Source organism: Melopsittacus undulatus, chromosome 2, assembly GCF_012275295.1.
Source record: "Melopsittacus undulatus isolate bMelUnd1 chromosome 2, bMelUnd1.mat.Z, whole genome shotgun sequence".
Classification (NCBI taxonomy): domain Eukaryota; kingdom Metazoa; phylum Chordata; class Aves; order Psittaciformes; family Psittaculidae; genus Melopsittacus; species Melopsittacus undulatus.
In genome coordinates, this window is record NC_047528.1 from 104,219,063 (window position 1) to 104,242,304 (window position 23,242).

The 23,242-nt window shown below is 46.0% G+C and overlaps 1 protein-coding gene across 1 annotated transcript in view; it reads left to right on the forward strand.

The window, feature by feature from the left end:
• Window positions 1–3,791: 3,791 nt before the first annotated feature.
• ILDR2 (immunoglobulin like domain containing receptor 2) overlaps window positions 3,792–23,242 on the forward strand; it is a 37,536-nt gene continuing 18,085 nt past the window's right edge. The window contains exons 1-3 of the mRNA XM_034074484.1: window positions 3,792–3,863; window positions 12,463–12,795; window positions 13,875–13,994. Coding sequence (XP_033930375.1) covers window positions 3,818–3,863; window positions 12,463–12,795; window positions 13,875–13,994 — 499 coding nt within the window. The 5' untranslated portion in view covers window positions 3,792–3,817. The remainder of the gene's footprint in view (window positions 3,864–12,462; window positions 12,796–13,874; window positions 13,995–23,242) is intronic.

Genomic DNA, 23,242 nt, shown 5'->3' on the forward strand with positions numbered 1-23,242 from the left:
TATATTATAGAACTCAGGGTTCATTGAAATGAGAAAGTAAATTTCTCCATTAAGCATTCTAAACATTTGGTACCAACATCATGGTTAAGTTAACAACAAAAGCAGTTTACGTATCCGTATTACTCATGACATTAATGGTAAGTAAAAGCTCTGTATTATTGTGCTATCAAATGTAGCCAGGTAGCTCAGAAAAAATAACATGTCCAGAGTGCATATATTTCAGCAATGTCTTCCTGTGAATCTATCAATGATTAATAAGAGATTTCAGTGTAACAGTAAACAAAGAAAAGTTTTAGTAGCTATTCTGAAGAGACTCACTAAATGCTTAATAGCTACTGTAATATGCTGGTCTCAGTACTAAATCAAAAGAGCAGTGTCTATTGGCTGAATCTAGTATGACATCCCAGAAAGCTGTTGAAATCACTGTTTCTATGGAAATTTCTACAAGGGAAATCTGGGGGGGCTGTGGATGTGCAAAAGTAGGCATGAAGAGAAGTATCTTAATGGAATGTTCCAGGATGTTGATGAGATGGGTCATTAAGAGGGGGTGTTGGTGTAAATTATTCCAGCTGGTAATTTAAAAAGCTGGTTCCGTTTATCATGATAAGGTCATTTCCTTATCAACAGAGGAAACGACCACAAAAGACCCATGCTAGTAGATGAAAGGAAGAAGGAGGGAAGTAGTAGGCAAGTGTCAGCAGCTGCTACAGCATGAACAAAAAAGTGAGTTTGTGTCCGTATTCTTCAGCTGAATTTGTTCATGAATCCATTGCTTAGAGAACTGATCCAGACAGAGCCACAGTATCACTTGTATCAGTGTTGTAGCGTGGTATGTTGCCAGTTCAGTCTGGGGATAAATTATGCAGGACAGGCACAGGGAATTTGGCTGTTCGGGTTGTCATGTGACTGAGGGAGACAAAGGTTGAAGTCTACCACTGTGTTGTTTTCAAGGGACAGTGAATCCCTGCTGGGCTGTGGCTTGAAGCAATCTGGCTAATTGCACAGAAATTTACCCACCCTTTGAAGGTGAAACTGGGCTAGCTGCAGCCCTCCTAACTAGTGAAAAGACAACATCCCAGCATTAACTATTAAGCCAGCTCAGATGTTGCAATACTCAGATCAAAGGTCTGCAGAAATCTGGAACATTTATTCAGGGCTCAGGCATCCATCATATCTGCATATATACAAATGACAGATCACATTAAGTGAAAAAGAACCGTACAGTGAGTTTGAGTATGAAATTTTCAAAGCAGCTATAAATCCAATGTTACAGGCAAAACAATGGTGCTTCCTTCTATTTAAAATATTTCCTTCCTTTGTTGTGAGTCAAAAGTTTAGCAAAACTGACGTATACCAAATTTATTTGCAAAAGCTGGAGTAAAAAAACCAACCAGACCACGCTAGGAGTAGCTAACAATAGCGATGCACAAGATATTGTACTGCTCCCAGTCAGATCATATCAACATCAACATCAACACTGTCACAGGAAACTCTGGATCAGGTCCTGGCCAATTAAGCTGCAGAAGGTCAAGGCACCAGGATTTCACTTGAAGTTTTGAGGGTTATCAAGAAAAATAATTATGGGAAAGAGAGAAAAATAGCTTTGTGTTCACCTTTCAGGAGTCAGCCCATACAAATCTTCGTGCATTATAGCCTACAGATCCATAACAGTGGTGAGGCATGCTCTCAGCTGATGCAAAGGATCACAGCTCCATCCGAGTTGTGTTTCTGGAAGCTGAAGCTGTGGCCCTAACATGAGTTTCTGCTGTGTTTTCCTCCTGCAAGTACGCACAGAGGCAATGGGGTGTCAGATCACTATGTGCTGAAGGAGATCAGCTCTCTGTGCTGTTGCGTATGTACACTCTTTAGCATAACAGGGTCTTGGTTCTTAATAGTGGCTTTTTGCCAGTGCTGCAAAACAGTTAAATTCATCATGTATTAGGTCAGAGGAACACCAGGACACTGATTGGGGTGTAGGGTTTTGTTTTCTTTTTTTTTTTTTCCAAAGCAATGTTGAATAAAAACAAACTTCTATGTGAAAAGTATTTTTAAAAGACATTGAGTAGCACTGAATAAAACACTTAAACCCAGACTTGCTGCCTAGGGATTATCTCCTTGCTTAATTCCGTTTTAACGCTATTAACAGAGGGCCTGCAACTGTTCAAAAACAAGTAAAATGTTTCAACACATCTTTTATCATAGCAAACATGCTGTTTTGCTTTTTCACTCAGAAATTATTGATCTATTTTTATTCACGCTTTGGAAATAAGCTTATCTTGCCTGTAGAGAGGTTTAGTCTGAAAGGCAGAATTATGAGGGATCTACAGGCAGTCAGAAAATATTGGCTAGAATGCCAATGGCTTGTTCAGTTTTACTTCCAGCACCACTGTGCACCCTGCCTTCAGCAGTGGGACACACCTCTGCGGCTCAGCTTTGTGTTAAAAAAACAGAATCATAGAATCATAGAATAGTTAGGGTTGGAAGGATGTTAAGGTTGTTTATGTTCTTTGGCAGATTCCAGATGAGAAGTTGAAGACTACTCCCACCTCTCAAGGGGCTCACTGACGCCTGCAGAATCCAAACACCAGCCAAGTGCCTGAAAAGAAAATGCCAGTAGATGAACAACATGCAAAGGGAAGCTGTGCTGGATGCTCTGAATGGTGGGTGCCACGCTGGAAGGTGCTTCTCTGGTGCTGAGCCACCTAAGAGCATGTTGCTGTTTTGCCAGCTCTAGGCCTATGGACAATTCCACTGACTTACTTTGCTTTCATAGGAAGTTTATAGGTTTTAAGTATAGTATGTATGTGTACATGTGCTCACTGTGACCAGGACCATTTCATTTCACCTCCACATCCATCGTTTTAAAAGTTATCTTCTTCAGCTGTATTTCTTGTTGGCTGTGCCCTTCCTCCAAAAATACTTCCACGCCCTTCCAGCGTCATGGTGGCAACAAAATATAATACCCCACAACTTGGCTGTCCATTGTTAACAGCCAGAATATCTATTTTGCATCTAAAATTATATAATTATAAATGGGTTGGGTTAGAATCATAGTATCATAGAATCGGTTCGGTTAGAAAGGACCCTAAGATCATCTAGTTCCAGCTCTCCTGCCACATGCAAGGACACCGTCCACTACACCAGGTTGCTCAAAGGCGTATCTTAATCTAAAATTACAGTAATTAGTTGCATCCGTGCCCATGCTGAAAGTGGAAACCCCAGGGAAATTCCGAATTGGAACAGTCTGCATTCATTTGCCAAGGCATACATTTGTTAAATTCGGGAAGGACAGATGATCGCTGTGGACATTTCCCAGAGTTCGCCTGTGAAGTTGTGAAGCGGGACGGGGCAGGAGCGAAGGGCTTGAAGCAGTTGCAAAGAAACATGCCATTGTGCCGGCAAGCCGAGGAGAGCTCCGGCCGCCCCCCGGCAGCACCGGACAATCACAACGCGCCCTTGGTAGGGCAAGCGCGCTAGAGAAGCCGCTTCGGAAAGCCGCCCCCCGCCCGGCCGAGCCCCGCCGCCACGGTGTCCCTGCCTGCCGCTACGTCCGGACAGCGGCGGGGCCGGCCTTGACAAGTGCCCCCCCGTCGCCGCAGGGGCCGCCAGCAGGGAAGGGGAGGAGCGGAGGCACACGGCACGACCGCTTGCTGCCAGCCCGGCCGAAACTGAGGGGAGGTGGCTGCGGGAGCGCCGGCCGGGGCCGCCCCCTGGGCCTTTCCCACCGCCCCTCGGCATGGTCGCGCCCGCCCTGCCGCGCCCCCGCTCCGCGCCTGCCGCCCGCCCGCCTGCCCGCGCTGCCCGAGCCAGCGGAAAGATGGATGGGCACGTCCTGGGCTGGATCGTCCTCCTGTGGCTCGCAGGTAGGGCTGGGGGGCTGCCGGCTGCGGGTGTCGCGGTGGCCCCAGGTGCCTTGTGCTGTGCCTAGACCGGCGGGCTCTACGTCTTTCTTTAGGACGAGAACAGGAGGTTTGGGATGTGCCACGGTAGACTGTGGAGGGAGCCGACCGGGGGGAGCTTTTCTGGGGGCGTCCCGCTGTGCAGTTTGCTGGCACTTCGCGGAGAGGACTGGATTCGCTGGGGACGTGGGGAGGCAGCCGGCGCCTCGTGCCCGAGCGGAGGAGCACAGGTCCGCGGGGCATCGGTGCTGCTGCTGCCCACGGGGGATGGTTGGGCCAGTGTTTACTGCGGCGCTAAGAGAGAGAGGAGTGCTCTGTGGCTGGGAAGGTGGGAGCCAGCCAGGGGAGGCAGCGGGAGAGCAGAGGGAGGCCGGAGCGTCCTTGGCTGCGTTGCAAGGGAGATGGAGACAGCCCTCGGCTCACACGCCGGGCCGGGAACAATTGCAGGAACTTCTCCTTTCCCGGTGTCCTGGATGCGCACTCCGTCTAACACAGGTGTGAGAGGAGGGGGCTGCCGGGGGGGGGGGGGGGGGCAGAATCCGGCTGTGCCAGTGATGGTGTTGTATGCACAGCATAGGCCTTTGAGCGCAGGACGGGACTGCCGCTCGGTAGCGCAGCTTGCAAGCCACCTCCTGTCCGGCTGGCTCCCTATGAGGTCGGGCAGGCCCTTCCTAAGCAAGGAGGAGGAGAGAGGGAACAAGCTGAAAAGTGGCTGGATCTAAAAACTGAATAACAAGGAAAAGGGAGCGTAGGGTTTACGGCAGAGTAAGAGCGGCAGGGCAGGGAGGAATCAGGGAGAAATAGGATCTGCTCACTCCTGTGAGCCGGTGCAGCATCCAGGCACAGGCAGGAGAAGGAACCTTTGGGAAAAGCTGCAGCAGGCTGGTCTTAGGCAGGCAGGTTACAGGCTGAAAGAAGCAGCAGACACACTTGGATTAAGTGGCATTTGTTTCCCACCACCACCAGTGTATCCTACAAAACCAAAACCAAGCAAACAAAAATAAAAACCCAACCCAAAACAAAAAAAAAAAGAAAAAAACCAACCCTCAACCTTTTCTCTCTTCCTATTCAGATTTTAGGATTCACAAGTGGTAAATTCGGCTTTTAGTCATAACACCTCTCTCCCACCACCCACCTACCACTTTCCTTGCTTTTGCACTCTGAGTCATCTTCAGCACCAGTGCCTGCCTACTGCTCCCTTCCAGGGTTTCATGGCCTCATCTGGGGCTTTGGCAGCTCCCAGCTCGTTCTTCCTTGCCTCTCTCCCTGCCTCTCTCCCTGCCTCCCTCCCCACCATTTGGCTGCTTCCAGGCGTATCCCACTTCACTGAGTTGGTCTGTCGTCCAGCCCGTCCGCAGCTACCACCCTTTTCCTACTAGCCATAGTGGTATGCTGATAAATAACATAGGGGACTGGTAGGAGGAGTACAGGGTGAAGATAAACTTGACATTACATTCCTCCCTCTTTTTAAAGAGCTTCATTATCTGGACATGTCTGGCTAGATCAGGACTTTTCCATCAAGCTGAAAGGCTGGGCTGTTGACACCTTTCTTCCTCCATTAAAAGTAGTTAATGATTACTGGCAGCTACCGCTGTTTGTATAATGCGGAGAGAAGTACCGCTGCAGTAGGAAAACCTTCTAGTTTCCTCTAGTCTTGCGCTTGGAGACAGATCTGCGTGCTGCTGGTGCTGTCAGCCGCAGGCAGGCAAAGGCTTCTGACAGGCAACAGGTTAGCTGCAGCCGTGTGATGAGATGGAGGCAGCCAATATCCTCTTGCTGCCCTCCAGCCTCTCGCCGGTGCCGCCGAGCGATGGAGCCCGCGCTGCTGTCCTCTTCCATGGCTGGGAGAAAGCAAACAAGTAAAGGTGTGTGTGTGTCAGCGTCTGTGTGTGTGTGCACAGAAAAGGGAGAGAGGCTAGCAAACATGGGTTCAAGGTTTTCCTCTCCACAGTGGCTGTGCAAAGGAATGAAAGGTCTGCAGCAAGGTAAGGAGCCCTAATCCAGCCCGAGTGGTACACTCCATTCTGGGAAAGAGAAGTGGGGGTTGGGAAGTGGAGGGGGCAGGGTAAGACACAGAGTAGAAAATAGGGAGGAAGTAGGGAAACAAAAGGCAGCAAGAAAGAGGCTTTCACCCCCTTCTCTCCCCTCCTCCCTCCTTGAGGTGGACTGAGAGATGTCTAACAAGCACTCACAGTTCCTTTCCTCCCAGCATTAATTCTTCTCAGTCCTTTGTCTTTAATTTTTGGCTCCTGCATTTATCTTTTGTTTGGTTTTGTGCATTGTGACTTCTTACTGGAATTGCAAATAATTCTGTGTGAGATACAGTGGTTTTGGTTTGGCTTCTCATCCTCCTGCCCTGCTTTCCCACCTGCCTAAAGCTACTGCTTGAGTAACAACAGCAAAGGGATGGTCACCCTTTATTCCTTCCTGTGGAGTGACATGGGTTTAAGTAAGTGTGAGACTGTTTTCTCATTCTAGAAAAAGAAGATACAGTTTGCCAAGTAATCCTTAAGCTCCTGTATAAAGCTGGTTCTTGTAAATCACCAACTGCATCTCGATTCTGGAATGAATCCTCTCCTTGTATGTATCATTATTCGTATGAATGCTGCAATTTCTAATGATTTTAAACTAGAGAGAAGTGAAGACTGAACTCCAGTTTTACCTACAGAACAAGCAGAGCACTTTTTTTTTTCTGGTTCATGACTCAGGATAAGTGTGGAAAGATGGCCCTTAGGAAACTGTCCGTATTAAAATGTGATCTTCCTGTTAAACAGTTTTTCATCAACTGGTATACTACAAAGGTGGGTAGATTTACCTTTGCTTTCTCAGCCCGAGTTTAGGAGAGCAGGCAGCAACAGCACAATGGCAAAGTTGTGATTTGCTGTTTCCTGGCCAGCAGAACAGACTTCTTGGGAAGACAGGGAAATGGATGGGCTGTTTTATCTGCCTTGAGTTAAAGTGTTCATTTGACTTCCTTGACTACCTGCCCACAGTATGTAACTGGGAAGAAATCTCATACTTTTTTTACTTTTTATTCCTTTGAGATTACCTTGACCAGGACTGCCAGCAGTGGAAGTCCTAGTGTTATCCCAAAGACAGGCTTGGTACTACAAGGCTTGGACTTCCCATTTGGACTCTTCCCATTTCTTTCTCAGAAGTTAGTGGTGACCAGTTGCTGAGTGATAGTTTTGGGAGTGATTTCTGGGATGCTAAACCAGGTCTGTAAACTAGGAGTCACTCGACAATTCTAATAGCTTTTCAGACAAGGTGGATTTGATCTGGTGGCCAAAGCTGAGGTAATTCACCTGAAAGCATCCAGGGTGACTTTTGTGAATGTGTGAAAGGGGCAGGTGGTTAAAGAGTGTAATGAGTGCAGGAAAGCTGGTGTAGAGGCCCCAATACCTAGGAAAGCCTGGGGAATGTCCTCAGCTCTTGGGGAAGCCCTTACACAGTTTCTGACATTTCACAGCTGTGTACTTCCTTAGAGAACTCAGGAGCATGGAGGACAGCATCACAGAGAATGGGGAGAGCAAGAAAAAGCCTGCTGCAGTCAGTTTGAAGAGGCTGGGCCTTGTCCTACATGGAGTGTTACGTTTTGAGGTTCTATGATGTAAGTGCTGGGTGTGCAAGGTTGTGCTTTTGTCCGAATGCTTTGGTTTTGCCCCTCTCCAGGCTAAGCAGGTAGGGAGCTGAAATTTTCAGTTTTTGCTACAGAGCTGTAAAAAGCAGTGCCATGCTTTCACCTCAGCTGCTGCTGACCTGGTTAGGCAGTGGTTTCTTGCTAGCTAAAAAAGTTGACAGTTAGATGCCAGGTTGCTAAGAACACAAGTCTGATAGGAACCAAACCAAGGCATCCAATTAATTTCCTATAAGCTACTCAACATAATCTGATGATAATGCCTTTCGTTGATAAATTGCATAGATTGGATTTAGTCCAGCATGAGTAGGCAAGAATCTGCACAACACAATCTCAGTGATCCCACTGGCTCCCCAGTCACCTGTTTACACATCTGTTTATCATCTTTGACTTTTCAAAGTCCAGATCTTCCATTTCCTGATTCACATTTGAAAAGTGCAGATGGTATGCCTGTATTCAGCAATGGGGGAAAGGACAGTTTTAATTTATGGATAGAAGCCAAGGTGCAAAGAAGATACAGCATCTCCTTGCTCAGCAGTTTTTGTTTTGGGAAGTGATACAGACGACCCTAGGAGCACTACCTCTTACCAATGAATGTGTGCTTTTCTGCCCTTAAGTGTAGTCTAAGAGGAGTTTTCCAGAGGTTTCACAGCATCAGCTTTAGTGCCTCAGGCAAGTGGTAGAATGAGCCAAGTAATAGCAAAGGAAGAGATAGGATGTATCAACAGATATGGACACCCATGCTGACCTGAAGAGTAATGTGTGCTGCCTTCTCTTGGACTCAGATCTTACATGCTAGAAGGATGCAGTCTGAAACTTGTTACACTGAACTACAGTGTTTGGCCTTGCCATTATTTACAGGAATTAGTGCTTCTGATCAACCCTGTTCTAACTACATCATCTTTAAAGGTTCCTTCCACCCCAAACATTCCATGATTCTTGATTCTATCCAAAAAGGCTAACTTAAGTCTAAGTTTTGAAGCTAAATCTTCCTAGGATTCATCTAACCTCAGGGAGGCTTCTCCAGGGAGCAACTAAAAAGCAAGAGCCTAAGTTATCACCTCTCAATTGCCTTCTCTCTTTTGCTCGTGGAAGGTGAAGATCAGGCTCACAAGGCTCAAATGTGCCTGTACCGATATCCCCTCTATAATCACTTCTGGAATTCTCTTTAATCACCACTAGAATGTATTAGTGATAGCTTGTATGTAATGTTGACTGCATAGTTTGAATGCATAATCTGAGGACAGTTCAGGAAAAGAATCAGAGAAAGGAGACAAATATACTTTGCCAATGAGAAACAGACAAACCCTATCCAATGATGTTTCTGAAGCATAATTATTTTTAAGCTCTTTCTCTGGGAGTGTATACACATGCACAGATACACAAACCGGTGCATCCTTTTATTCTTTGAGAGGAAGTATATCTGTTGTTCTTTAAAATGCACTTGATTGATATTTGCAGACCTTTCTCTGGGGATTTAGGAGAACAGAAAAAAGGTAATCCAAATTGTTATGTATTCATGAGACTACTCTCATGATCAGAGTTAGATATTTCTTGTGAAAGTTCAAACATCAAGAAATTCACGATGAACAGGTTGCTTCTCTGGAGTGCAGGAAGAACATTTCCATGATGCTTTTGAAATAAGGGCTTATCTCGCTCTGGCTCCATTAGTCAAAACAACACAGCACAATTCAGTTTCTTTTTAGTCCTTCTTGTATTAAACTGGACAAAGAGGTTGTAAATCCACCATCTTGTCTTCAGGCAGCTGAATATCCTGGTGCCACTTTTGATGGATGCTGTTACAGCAATGAGGTACTACATGAATCGATTCTGACACATTTTTTTTGACAGAGGAAGTAACAGGTGTATAATTTCCCAGTTCAGCCATAATTGTATATAATTTGACTTAAATGGAGTTTCCACTGCTCCAGTCTCTCAATCTGAGGCTCTGTGTTGCTCCTAAAATACTATTTCTGGAAAGAATCTGAAAATAACTTCAAATGTTAATAAAGAGCTTGGGATAGAATAGAGAAGATGCCAGGTAATTCACTGCACATTTTCCGAATGATTTTGAGTAGGAAAAGAGTTTCTGTGTTTTCCCAACTGCTTTGCTTTTCTTGAAATAAATATTCACATGGGGGTGGGTGGGGAAAGTTAGATGAGAATTTGTTAAAGCTCAACTAATCATTTAGTAAAGCAGTCTCTGGCTTGCCAAACTCATAAATCTCATTAAGAGGGAAGGAGGACTGTGGTACATGGTTAGCTGAAAGCACTGTATTTAGTAAGCAGCATACTTCGTTCACAAGGGAAAGATTTAAATATTCACTGTGTCACTCTTTTGTCCCTGAAGCTGCAGTAACGTGATGAGTCACTTGATCAGCTCACATCACAAGCTGGCTTTGGCTGCAGACTGCATGGGGTCAGGCATAGAGTTGCCAGATGTGGGTTTCACCTGGACCCATTTGTTTTTCAAGGTGCTTGTCATGTGTCTTGCATTCAGATACAACCTGGGAAGCACAGGTCTCTGGAGAGGAAAGAATAAGACAACATCACTGCTTGGTTCACCTTGGGAAACAAGTGGTGACATTTTCTTAGTGCCATGTAGCTCCCATGTTTCTGCCCCTCTAGTCCCTGGGAAAAGGAGTAATCTCTCTGCCTGTTCCTTGGGAAAGTGGGGACCTGCCTAATGCTACTGCCTCTCCTGTGGGAGCATCTTTTTGGGACCTCAGCTGTGTTTTGTGGTACTCTGGAGAATACCCACACTTAACGGTGTTTGGATTCGGGTGCAGGCACTTTTGGCAGAAGTAATGATAACTCCTGTGCAACTTTCACATGGCATAAGTACCATGTGCGTAGTGTAACGCATCCCTTTGCAAACACCGTAGCACCTCTGCACTGTAAGCAGTCACCAGGGTCAAATCCTGCCTAAATCACTAAGTCTTTGTTAGTATCAGTGACTGTCTTGCCTCTCTGAAATGTGCTTTCCACTAGGTTCTTTCCATACTATGTTTTTATCCCCTGACTTCATTGTGATATATGGTTTGGACACTGATAATTTGTTGAAATGAATATTCATTCTTGGTCCAGCTTCTTCCCTTTGATTTTGACTTCTGATCATGAATCTCTTTCTTGCTTTTGCTTTTCAGGTCTGTGGCTGTCTCCATCTTGATCTTGTCCCTTCATGCTTGCTGTTACACCATTGGTACATTTATTGTTCTCTGTTTTAAGCTCCAGTGCTTGAGTCTACACCTTTTTTTTTCCTTCTTTTTTTTTTCCCATCCTAAAGATATCTCCTGTCATATAATTTTCTTTTGCCAACTTCCATCTCCTTTTCATCCCTGCTTTCTGGAGCGGGTGGTTTATTTTTGCTGACTCTTATTTCCTCTCCTCTCTGCATCATTTCTTAATCTGCAACCTGGCTCCAGCCCTTCAGAGACAGCCCCTCCAGAGCCTTTCTTCAGCTTCTTCCAGCTGAATATAAGCTTCTTGGTTAAACATGACATTCCATGATTGTCACCCTGCCTATCCTTCTGCTTCCTACACTTAACCTGATACTTTATGCTTACTCTTCTTTCTCTGCTTTTGCCCTTCTCTGCTACTGCTTCCCAACATTAGGAAGCTTTTCTTTGTCCTGTCTTTTGCTTCATCCCTTAGCTTCCCCTAACGTCCATCAGTGTCTCTTCTGCTTTATTCTCTCCTATGTTTCCTTGTGTCTTGTCACCTTTTTCACTGTGCACTGCTCTGGGCCTCGAGGTGTGGGGTAATTGCATGTAGGGAGCTGCCATCATCATTTCCTGTACTGAAACTGGATCCCATTTCTCCTATGAACCTCCACCATCAGGTACAGCTGCCCCCCAGCTGCAGAAAATGCCTCTGGTTACAAACTTCCTTTTAGTTGCTCTCTCCTTGCCCCTGGGCTGTTTCACAGGCCTGCACATCCCTGCCTGGGGAAGTGTCAGGGTACATTCTAGCATGTGTCCAGCATTCCAGTGCTCTCAGTCATTGCTGTGCAGCACAAGGAGGAGGGAAGCAATGCAGGGCATGCATGCGAGGTTTTGGCCATTCCTCTATGGGTGGATGAAGTACCTCATTCTCCTGAGAGCTCTATGCTGGCATTGCTCTTAGCTTTTCCCTAAGCCACCCAAGGATGTAGGAGCATTCCCATGTGTCTTCTCCAAGGCTTGAATATGTCAGCTCTGGGCAGCAGCTCTCCTGTAGCTGGTAGATAAAGATTGGGTGTTGAGATCCATCTCCTCCCTGGGAATGTGAAAAACTTCAGTGTTTGGACCATTTTTCTCTGTATCTCCCACATGGAGCAGTTTCTCTCAGTGCTGTATGCCAGGCCTGGCAGGAGCTGTGCGATTCTGGATCCACTCCTTCATGCACCTCTAGAGTTTGGCAGAGCAAACACCACCAGCTGGGCACCAGTGCACCATGGGCTGAGCCAGGCACTGCATGCTGCATGGCTTTCAGAAAGGAGGTGTGATGCCACCAGAATTGTGGGGGGGGTGACTTATTCTGCATTGGGATTGCTGTGAACTCAGGATCTGGCCCCTTGGCAGACCTGCTGTAGAAGCAAAGTGTGGCCATCCCTAAAATACCTCTTCCTAGTCTGTGTACCTGCCACAGAAGCCGTGAGTCATCATGCCACTGTGCTAGGGTATCTACAGAGCATAAGAATATTATATTTGAGTGGTTAGCCCCATCACGCTGTATTTTTCCCTGTGGCTGTAGGCTATGAAAAAAGCAAACTTCTGCTGCCAACACCCATGCTTATGTACATTGAGGAGTTATTGCACCCTAGCACCTGAAACAGATGGTTAGTTTAATTTTATGTACATGGGGAAAATGGTGCTATGATAAAATGCAGTAGCTTCCTCTTCAGGTAATGCTGAGGCATATGACACTCATGCTTTTGTCTTTTAGCTGAAGTGGAAGGCTTGCAGGTTACCATGCCTGAGAAGAAGAAGGTGGCCATGTTGTTTCAGCCTGCTCTGCTTCGCTGCCATTTCTCCACTTCTTCTACCCAACCAGCTGTTGTGCAGTGGCGGTTTAAATCTTATTGCCAGGACCGAGTGGGAGAAGCTTTGGGAATGGCGACTTCTGGTTTACAAACGATGAGCAAGAGGAACCTGGACTGGGATCCCTACTTGGACTGTGTGGACAGCAGGAGGACAGTCCGAGTTGTGGCCTCCAAACAAGGATCTGCTGTCACTATAGGGGACTTCTATAAGGAAAGAGACATCAGCATTGTCCACGGTAACTCTTCCACCCCTGTGATGCTTGATGGGGGTTTAGAATGGACCTGTTTGGGATACTGGGAGCTGGCAGTAAAATTGTTCAATTCGCTCCCTTAGGAAAGCCTGCTGGATGTCAGACATTTAGGATTTAGCCAACCAACCCTAGACCCAAAGTTAATTTCCTTTGGTGCATCCCTTCATCTGACTTCATATAGCTCTCCAGCCCTCACACGGTATTCTTTTCCCCTTTGAAGAACAGGTTTTTATTTCTGGCTTCTGCATATTGCTCCCTACACAGATTTTACTTAACAAAGGGGCATCAGCAAGAAAGGTATAGATTCAGTCTCCATGCACTAGGTTTCTCTTCCTTGCAAACTTCGTTGATTTTTTTAACCAGTTCCAGAATACCAAAGTTATTCTACATCTCATGTTTGCCCAACTCTGGACTTCATTAGCTTATGCTGTCATGAACCTAAACCCATACAGTCTTCAGCAATGTGAAAGGAAGAGTTTTTCATGGGGTGAAGTCAGGTAGGGTGGACAGGCGGGGTGCAGGGTCCTTTAAACACTTGGTCTCGAAGGATGTGCGGGAAACCTTGTCCCTTGAAAGCACAAGGCTTCTGCTTGGCTCGGGAGACCACCAAGCCAAAAGTAGAGGCTCCCTCCTGTGCAGAGCATGTGATCAGCCTCAGCCAGTGAGAGTGTTTTCCTTCGTCTCTGTGTAACCTCTTCAGCAGATGACTTAAGTGCTGTGGAGGAGATACTGTCTAAGCAATTCTTGCATGACAAGAATACTGTTGGACCCCAAGCTCAAGTGTCAGGAAGGACAGAGAGTGACATTGGTTACCCCTTACGCTCTCTGGACTTACAGAGTGAGCTGTCTCTTCTGGCATTACCTGTCTTCCCACTTTCAGCCACAGAGTCTGGAGCCTGTTTTTTTTTTCCTGAGTACTGTGATATTCTGGATAAAGTTAACCCCCCTTCTTAGTAAGGAAATGAAGTGGATTTGGGACACAGAGATGGACCCGGTGCTTTCAACACTTCACTCTTCCTATAGGTGTTGGAAGGAAAGCCTGACTTACCTTTTTTGCCTTTCAGATGCAGACCTTCAGATTGGGAAATTGATGTGGGGAGACAGTGGGCTCTATTACTGCCTTATTATCACACCGGATGACGTGGAGGGCAAGAATGAAGAATCGGTGGAGCTGCTTGTGCTTGGTAAGCCTTCTTGTCAAATTGCTTTTTCAGCACATAGGTGATACATCTTTCCTTCTGCACTCTTGCTCTCTTTACATATCTGTATACCATATTAGTCTGGGTGTAAGATCTATGTAAAACAGTACTTTCACAATTGCCTTGCACCCTGTGCAGTCATTCACACCTAGGCAAAGAGAGTGGCAAATGCTACCAAACCAGAATAGTAATGTTTACACCCACATTGCTGACACATTACACTGGCATAAATGACTACAGCAAAGTGCAGGGCTGTGGAAAATCAGAACCCTTGTTCTTAAGGCATAAAATAATAAACTTGCAGCAAAGTGAACACTTGATTCAGAGTCTCTTAAAAATAGACACCCAAAAGATATCAAATTGTATGCTTTTTGTAGTCTTTTACCATTTCCTTGGCCCACACTGCTCACCTGTGAGGATGTCAAGAAGCACTCTGTTTTATCTCCTTGAGTGTGTCAGTTTGGGAGATTTTTGTCTCTCCGTAATTATACTTGTTCAATTAGAGTTGCAGTTTCACAGCCACCTTAATCAGGTCTAAGCTGGTGCTGCCACTAAAAGGACCTGTTCTCCCTGCAGCATGCTTGGCTCTGTTTCTGTTAAGCTCCCTTGAGCAGTATGGTGAGCAGGATAAGTTTCTTTCCTGTTTGCAGGGCTAGCTTTCAGTGATAGCTTCCACAGTTCGTGTCACTGTAAAGGCCAGAAAAGCACCCATTCCCACTAGAGCAGAGAAGAGGAGTGGAATGGGCCTTTCAGTGACGTTGATTGACACTGCTGTGAGCCAGCTTTAGTAGTTTGCCCCTAGACTGCCCCAGGAGAGTAAGATGAGTTTTTCCCAACTTACTTTAAGACCTGCTGACACCAGCGTTTGCTTGCATGGTTCTTGGGTCTACAGATTCTGTCCATCTGTGAAGGAGAAAGCTTGGGTCTATAGTGTGTAGGTGATACGTAAAGGCATACTACAGAACATGTGTATCAAGTGCCCTTACTCTCCTGGCTAGGGTCAGAGTTTAATTGGCGCTTATGCTTGGGAGTTGTAGTTGTCATCTCAAAGTAAACCAGATGGAATGGGTGAGTGACTATGACAGTACCATCATCACCCCTTACTCCTTCAGATGTCAGTCAAGCTGTGGACAATTGGAGAATGGATCCCTCCAGAAAAGTGTCACAATCCTGTCTAAATCCACAGTGTGACTGTGTATCATATGCTAGCTAGTAACAGGCCCAAGGATAAACTGTGTTAGTTCAGGTGAGGTTCTGTCTGCTAGGTGGCAGTTGTAGCTGTTCCATAGCATCTCCAGAGGAGCTGTCTGTGACTGTGTGGTGATGGCTGCTGAATTTTGTCCCTTCTTCACCTTCCTGTACAGGATTTGGTGTCTTCCTCTTCTGTGTGTCTACAACTCTGCTCAGATACCAGTGATGAAACAATGCCATGGTAACAGGAAGAATCTGTTTTTCAGTGTGTACAGAAGACTGGGGGGGGGGGGGTGGGGGGGAAATAAAGACATCCTCTCCTCTCCTTGATGATGTCACTGGCCCCAGTTTGCTGTAGTTACAGTAGGAGGAAACATGTAGCTTAGGCTGTAGCTTGACCACATCTGCTTTTCTGTTCAGCCTGTGGGTCTGACCCTGTGCTATGTGCAGCACTCTCCCAAGTTTGGCAGCAGCATGAAAGCATACTTTGTTCTGCTGCATGCTGCTTGGTGCGACTTGTGTGTCTTTTCCTGGGTAGTGTGTATGGAGGCAACATTCCAGCTTTTAGAGTGATTCCAGGTTATCTACCCATTTTCATCCCTTCCTTCATCCCTCCCTTCCTGTTCCCACCTTAATCTTTCCCATTTCCCTTTTCCCTTTGCTCTTATTTTATTTTTTTTTTTCATTTACCTCTCCCCATTGATGGCTAATGGAGGAAGCAGCCAGTGATGAAAATACCATTTCTTAACATTCTGGCATCTTCTGGGACATTTTTTATTCCATCCGACTGCTTTGAGGGAGGCAGTGAGTACCGATGAAGATTGGAGCAATTCCACAGTCCTAAGGGACATGTGGTGAAAGGGTTTTGTTTGATGTTTTGCTGTTTGCTGCTCTTTGGGTGAACACAGACTCCCTGTTAGAGCAGTTGGAGCAGTGGAAGGATAGTGTCTGCAAGATACACTGCAAGATACACTATGATTCCCCCAGCACATTGCTGTTTGTTCCCTGCTGACAGTGGTCTTTCGAATATAATTGACATTGCTTGTTTTGGAGCTACTGCATGACTTAAGCATAGATTAGAACATTGAATCGAGCAGAGGTTCATACTATCAATGGAGGAACACAGGAAAGTCAGAGCAGAAAAGGAAATAGGAAAGCATCCCTTCTAGTGGTTTCATATTAATGCCAAGTTGAAAGGTGTGTTTAGGTTAGAAAAGATCCTGTTGGACAGGGCAGTTTAGTATCGTGTATTAGAAACCTTGAGAGGTCTGAGAAGCAAAAATGGTAGATACCTAATAGCATTAACAAATTAGTGGAAATTTGTTTACCTAGAAATGGAAGATCCTGCTTTATACAGTGAATTACACTGTTAAAATTGATCAAAAGTTGCTTTATTCACAACTTGAGGCAAAATCTAAACCACAAAAAATTACAGTATTTTTTTTTTCCCAAGGGAAGCAATCACAGAGATTTCTAGTGCTGTCTTTAGTGTCGTTCACTTAAGCTGGCCTGGGTCACAATGGGATTGCATGTTGAGTTTTGTCACCTGGTTATGTGGTGTTGACACACAAAGCAGTTGGACAACATCAGAATCCCATGTGCTGTCTTCATTTCAGGCCTATTTCCGAAAAACATATAAGCATTTATTTATATCCATTTGTGCACAGCAAGGCTGATAAGATTTATAAGGCATACCTGATGTTAAGCATGTGCTTATGTGTTTTGCTGAAAAGACCATTTAGCAGGTTTTGCTTAGTCAGGGATTTTAACCCTCTCTAATGGAATCAGTGAAGGTAGGGGAAGACGGGTGGTAACCTCTGTGCCTCAGAAGCACAGAAGGAGGTTGGCTGGTAGTGAGTCTCCTGCAGAGTAAGGAAAAAAACTAAAAACTGTTATCACACTTTTATAAAATAGTTGTATTTTGGTGGTATTTGGAATCTCCAAACAGGGTCTAGCATGACTGATAAGAACTCTGCTTCTGCTGCAGCAGGACTAGACTAGTACAGAGCTTCACAATTCCACAGCAAGAGTCAAGTGATGCTCTCTGCATTTGTGTGTTCTACTAGAAATGCAGAACCCTTTACTGACAACTGGGCCAATTAATCCATTTGAAGTTTTATTAATTTTTATTTTTTAAAACTTAATCAATTGAATCAAAAAGGCTGAATCTTATTTTTAAGGAAGTCTACATTTACATCTTAGTAGCTAGCGGCTGTGTGTCATGCTTCTTGAAACACAGTGCTATTAACCAAATTGTTTTCACAGCCCCTGTGTTACTGCTTTTTATCTGAGAACGTCAGTGAGCTTCAGTAAAGTTGTTCATTGCAGCCTTTGTTGAAGGGAACTGCAAGGGCACCAGTGCAGTGGATGCTGCGTGCCTGGAGTAACCTCAGAATCAGAAGTACAGGTCAGTGGATACCCCATTCTAGCTTCATGTGATCCAGCTCACATCAGGAAGCAGACTATTTTACTTGCATGGGATTTTGTATAACCCAGTAAGCCTTCCCGAGGGCCAGAATGTACTAATCAGGTGAGGGTCCTGTGAAAGTAGCTATACTGCTCCTTTGCAAGCTGGTATAGCTACAGGGCAGTGGCTGTAAGGGATAGGTAGGCACAGCTGAGTATCCGGAAGTGCATAGGTCCGTGCAGGGTTGGCATTATGAGATTTTACACAGCTTAGACATGCGTTGTGAAACGGGCTTCATTCCCAAGGACATATCAAATACCTGGAAGAAGCAGGAAACTGATCTGCTAATCCCAGTTGTTGGTTTGATACTTTGGTTAGGGATATACGTGCTTTACTAGATGGCTGTTGCCTGCTTGTTTTTTCCATCCAATTTGGCAGCTAATACTACATAAATTATATATTAATTAAATATTATTTAATAATTAATCTTTTAGAAGCTTCAGCTTCTGCCTGTGTCAGGCTTTAAATAACAGCAGTTAACACTTGAGGCTTTTGTTAACTTCTGAAGTCAGCTAGCACTTAACCTTTGCAAACTCACATCTTTGGTAGTCTGTATTACCAGCCAATATCCACGGAGGCTAAACCCAAAATCTGTTAAGTCTAACACCCATAGGTAGAAAAGAATGTAGATACATACACAGCATATTACACAGTAATTAATGTACTAATAGAGATGTGTGTTGGCTTTCAGAGAGGATAAATCTCTACTGGGACATGTGTGTATGGTGTGCAATGCTAATAAGGCAGTTCTTACTCAGCAAAGTGACTCAATAGTCATAAAAATAGCCAGGTTTGGAGTCTCTTGTGTGCCAGGAGAGTCTGTATCATAAAAGTTGATGTGGTTTTGGAAATGGAAAAGTCCTTGGCAGAATTTTCCCTCATAAGAGGTTTTAGGATTTTGCTCTGTTTTGGTCACAGCATTTGCCAGGGATGTCAGTGCTGTTGGTCATGCCAGCAAGGTGTCTGTAAGCAACTTCACAGTGAGGGCTCTCCAGCCTTGGGCTGTGCCTTTGTCACCAAGGGCAGGTAGTGCCAGCAAGTGATGGAAGTGGCATGGGAGCCCTCCACTTAAAAATCCAGGGAAGGTTTTTGTGTCCTCCCATCCTCAAACTGCAATCCTGTCATCACTCTGCATGGCTGCTCTGCCCAGGGCCACTGTGCTGCCGGTTTTGTAATCCAGGCCCAATCCCCCTTTTCCTGGCCCAGCCTATTCCTAGTTACTTATTTCACGCCATTTAGGAGTGCTACTTGTTGCCAAAGTTTTTTTACCCCTCTTTTCCTCCTTATTTGCCGGCAGCAGCTGCATGCTGCTCACAAAGGAGACTGGCATGATTAAAAGACTTCCATTACCAAGGTAGCCATGGCAACAGCCTCCTCGGAGGTCTTTGTTGCCTGCTAAAACTTTGATCTCCAAGAGGGCCTGCTGCTGTTTCTCCCTCCAATTGAAGAGATGTATGGGAAGAAAGGATAAAGTTTACTCCAAGCAGAGAGAGCACAGAGGAACTCATTGGAAAGCTGTGCTCTCCCAATAAATCTCACAGCAGCTTTCTAGAAAAAGTATTGATTTACAAGAGATACAATTCCTCTGCTGTGCCTTCCAGCCTTCCCCCAGGGCAGCGTCATGTGCTGGGGCCTCTTGCTGTGTCACAGCTGGCAATTTTTTCCACCACTGAGGAAGAAATAGTTCTCTTTATAGCTGCTGCCTCCTGAGGTGCCAGTGCTGCTGGAAGGGCTGTGGAGGCAGCCCTGGGTAGAGAACCCAATTCAGTAGTTAGTCCCATCTTAACGCAGTATTTATCTAATTTCCGCAATTGCCAGTGTTCACCATGCTCCTGTATTTGCCCAGTTGCTGTGTTTGTGACTGTACCTGTGCCATCTTTATTCATGCCACCGTTTCTTTTCAGCGGCACCACTTACTTACCCTGATTATTTTTATGTCTCTTCTCTACAGACTTTCTGCTAATTGTCTGTTTGACTCCAGGTTCTCCCTTCATCTGCTGCTATTTGGTTCTCACTCTCTCACCCACCCGCCTCCTGTGTATTAATTCCTGTCCTCAGTTGCCTCTTCTGTATCTCTGCACCTCCTCATGGTGCTCTGCACCCCCATAGCTTTCCCTTTCCATTCTTCCTCCAGCCCTCTGCTGCTGCTCTCTGCCGGGGCAGACTGGGGGCTAGCAGTCTCCCTTGAACTTCAAGGCTGGCCAGGGCTTGGGGTGTGCTTTGGGTGCCCAGTGAGAGGCCACTGTGGATGGGTAAAGCCCCAGAGTGGCATGGTAGGAATAGAAATTGGAGCATGTCCTAGATCCATGATGGAATGAGGAAAAGCCCCTAGTGCTAACAGAGGTGCCCGGGATAGCTCTGGTGAATGGTGCTGTTGTCTATTCTGTCTTTCTCCTGGGGTGTGTGAGCTCTCACAGAGGAAATGTAGCCCTTGCAGGTGGGAGCACAGAGCTGCAGCCTGTGCCCAGCCATATCTTGGGGTGCTTGCAGTCCTCTTTCTCAGGTGGGCAGGGCCACTGTGCTGAGGTGGTGTGGTGGTCTCTTGGCAGGACGTTTTCCTAACTTGTTTTCTCCCACCAAATACTGTCTAACCTCAGCCCTCCACCTTAAAGTTTCCTTAAAAAAATAAAAGTCTGGTAAGCTTAATGCCCATGCAGGGAGCAAGCAGCCTGAGTATAGAGAGCCACTGGTAGGACTCTGGCCATGTGCACTGGTGGCGTTTCAGCCATGGCTCCAAGAGGAGGCCATGCTCACTGAAACCCTGCCCTCTGCCACAGCTTCAGGCACTGTGTGACCCGCCATGGTGCCATGCTCTGCTTCACTCCACTGGCTGCTTCCTGGCTTTGGGGTGTGCCATGCCCAGGACGGGCTTGAACAGGGCAGCAGCAACTCTTGTGTCCCCCAGAGCTGCCCTGCCCTGCATCTGCTGCAGGCGGACCGGGTGCTTTTGCTCCACTTGTTGCTGGCAGCAGCAGCGGCAAGAAGGTCACCTTCAATGAGTGTCACTGTTGGAAGCCTCCTGTTGCTGTGACAACCACAGGGTAGCCCTGGCAGTGTGTCTGCAGCCTGTTGTCTTTACCCACTAAGGGTGTCGGGAAGGGTTAGTGAATTAATTGAGGCCAGAATGGGGAGGGGGAGAGCTGGGGTGTGTCAAAAAGGAAATTCATGGCAGTCCTGCAGAGAAGGACTTGGGGTTGTTGGTCGATGAGAAAATGAACATGAGCCAGCTTCAGTGTGCGCTTACAGCCCAGAAAGCCAACCGTATTCTGGGCTGCATCAAAAGAAGTGTGACCAGCAGGTCAAAGGAGGTGATCCTGCTCTTCTACTCTGCTCTCGTGAGACCTCACTTGGAGTATTGTGTGCAGTTCTGGTCCTCAACATAAAAAAGACATGGAACTGTTGGAACAAGTCCAGAGGAGGCCACGAGGATGATCAGGGGACTGGAGCACCTCCCATATAAAGACAGGCTGAGAAAGTTGGGGCTGTTCAGCCTGGATAAGAGAAGGCTGCGTGGAGACCTCATAGCAGCCTTCCAGTATCTGAAGGGGGCCTATAAGGATGCTGGTGAGGGACTATTCCTTAGGGACTGTAGTGATAGGACAAGGGGTAACAGGTTCAAACTTAAAGAGCAGAGGTTTAGATTGGATCTAAGGAAGAAATTCTTTACTGTTAGGGTGGTGAGGTACTGGAATGGGTTGCCCAGGGAGGTTGTGAATGCTCCATCCCTGGCGGTGTTCAAGATTAGGTTGGATGAAGCCTTGGGTGATCTGGTTTAGTGTGAGGTGTCCCTGCCCATGGCAGGGGGGTTGGAACTAGATGATCTTCAGGTCCTTTCCAACCCTAACTATTCTATGGTTCTATGTTGAAAGCTGCTAGGGGCATGCCAGTGCAGGGGCAGGCTTTGTGCTTGTTGGCTGTTGGCTGGGCTAGCCGAGGTGGCTGAGCCATGGTGGGGTTTATTCTTGCCAAAGGCCCTCCTGGGCTTTGTGCATCCCCTGCAAGTGGGCTCCCCAGTGCTGCTTGAGCCCCTCTGATGGGGCAGGGGGAGCAAATTCCCCAGGCAGATACGCAGCAGAGCTGAGTGAGGATGCATAAGCTGGGAAGTACTTGACTGCTCTAAGGTACCACAGTAAAGCTACTTTGGATGTCTTTTGTAATGAGTTACCAAGTTCTCAAGCACTGTTATTTTTTGAGGGGTACTCCTCTGCCCTTAAGATGGGGTTCCTAAGATCCACCACTAGCAAGGGTTGAAGCTTTTTAGGTGAACTGAAAATAAAGGAGGCACATAATTGGACTCATGAGGTAGTTTCTGCTCTTTATAGGTGTCACACCCTTACCTCTCGTACCACAATTCCCACCCCTAAATTAGCTATATACCTCCAGATATTTATCCACTGGAGTCAAGCTGTGTGTCTTGTGTCTGCATGAGTGTGGTTCATGTGTACACTGTTAGCATGTACACAGAGGCCTGTGAAAAATCGCATGTTTGTTTGTGCATGCTTGGAAAGTAAGGAATATGTTTAATACATGCATGGAATATAACTTAAATCTAGGATTCTGTGACACAAGGCATACGTTTGGTGCATGTGTTTGGAGCCCGCTTGTGGCACCTGAGACAAGCCACATATGTGCCTATATCTTGAGGGCAGAAAACATACGTAAGCATTTTCCCAAGCTGGTTGTGAGCAGTTTGGACACTTGATGTTTCCAGAAAATAGACTGCAAAGAATATCATGAAACTCTTCATATATGTAGATAAAAATGTTGTAGTAGACTGATGGCAAAAGTCCTCCTTCAGAGTAGGAAATGAGGAACAATTATCTCAAGGATCACCACTGTATCTTTTGCTAAGGCTTTGGGAGCACCTCATCATGATGGTGTTTCTGGGAGTACTGGACAGATTTGATGAGTTGCGATCAGTTGCAGAGCACTCCCTGCATTCAGAGGATGTTTATTATGGTTCCAGTGGACATCCTTGTGGATTTTTGATCTCTACAGAAGCTCTGCTGAAGCACTGAGTTCAAAAAAGGACAGTAGGAATTTGATTATAGTATGCTTCAGGATCAGACTAGATGCCAAGGAGCTTGGGATCCAGTTCATCATTGCTGCTTAGTGCAGGACCTGAAGGGCATGTGGGGAGGTTAAAGGTAGCACTTGACCACTTCTGCACTGGCTTACCCTTAACTGCTTTTGTTATGTTATATCCACAATGTATGTCTCTCTTAAAAGCACAGTTCTCCTGCCTTTTGCATATCTTTGTAAAAACCTAGCATGATCCTGATGCTGTATGTGCTATATATGTACATAGGGCTGTTCTGCTGATACACACCTGAACACTGTGCAGGACATTTGCTGTATATTAGAAATATCTCAGACAGTGCCAAAAGGAACAGGCACCAAGCTGCCTTTGGGCTTGCATTTTGTTTGTGTTTAGTTATAAATTAGATTTTGCAAAGCTATTCCACAAATTTCCACATGGATCCTTCCCTGGTTGATTTGCTTCGCTTGTGGCATGGTTTAAGCCAAGCCAGCAACTCAGCACCACACATCAGTAAAGCCAAAACACAGCATGGCA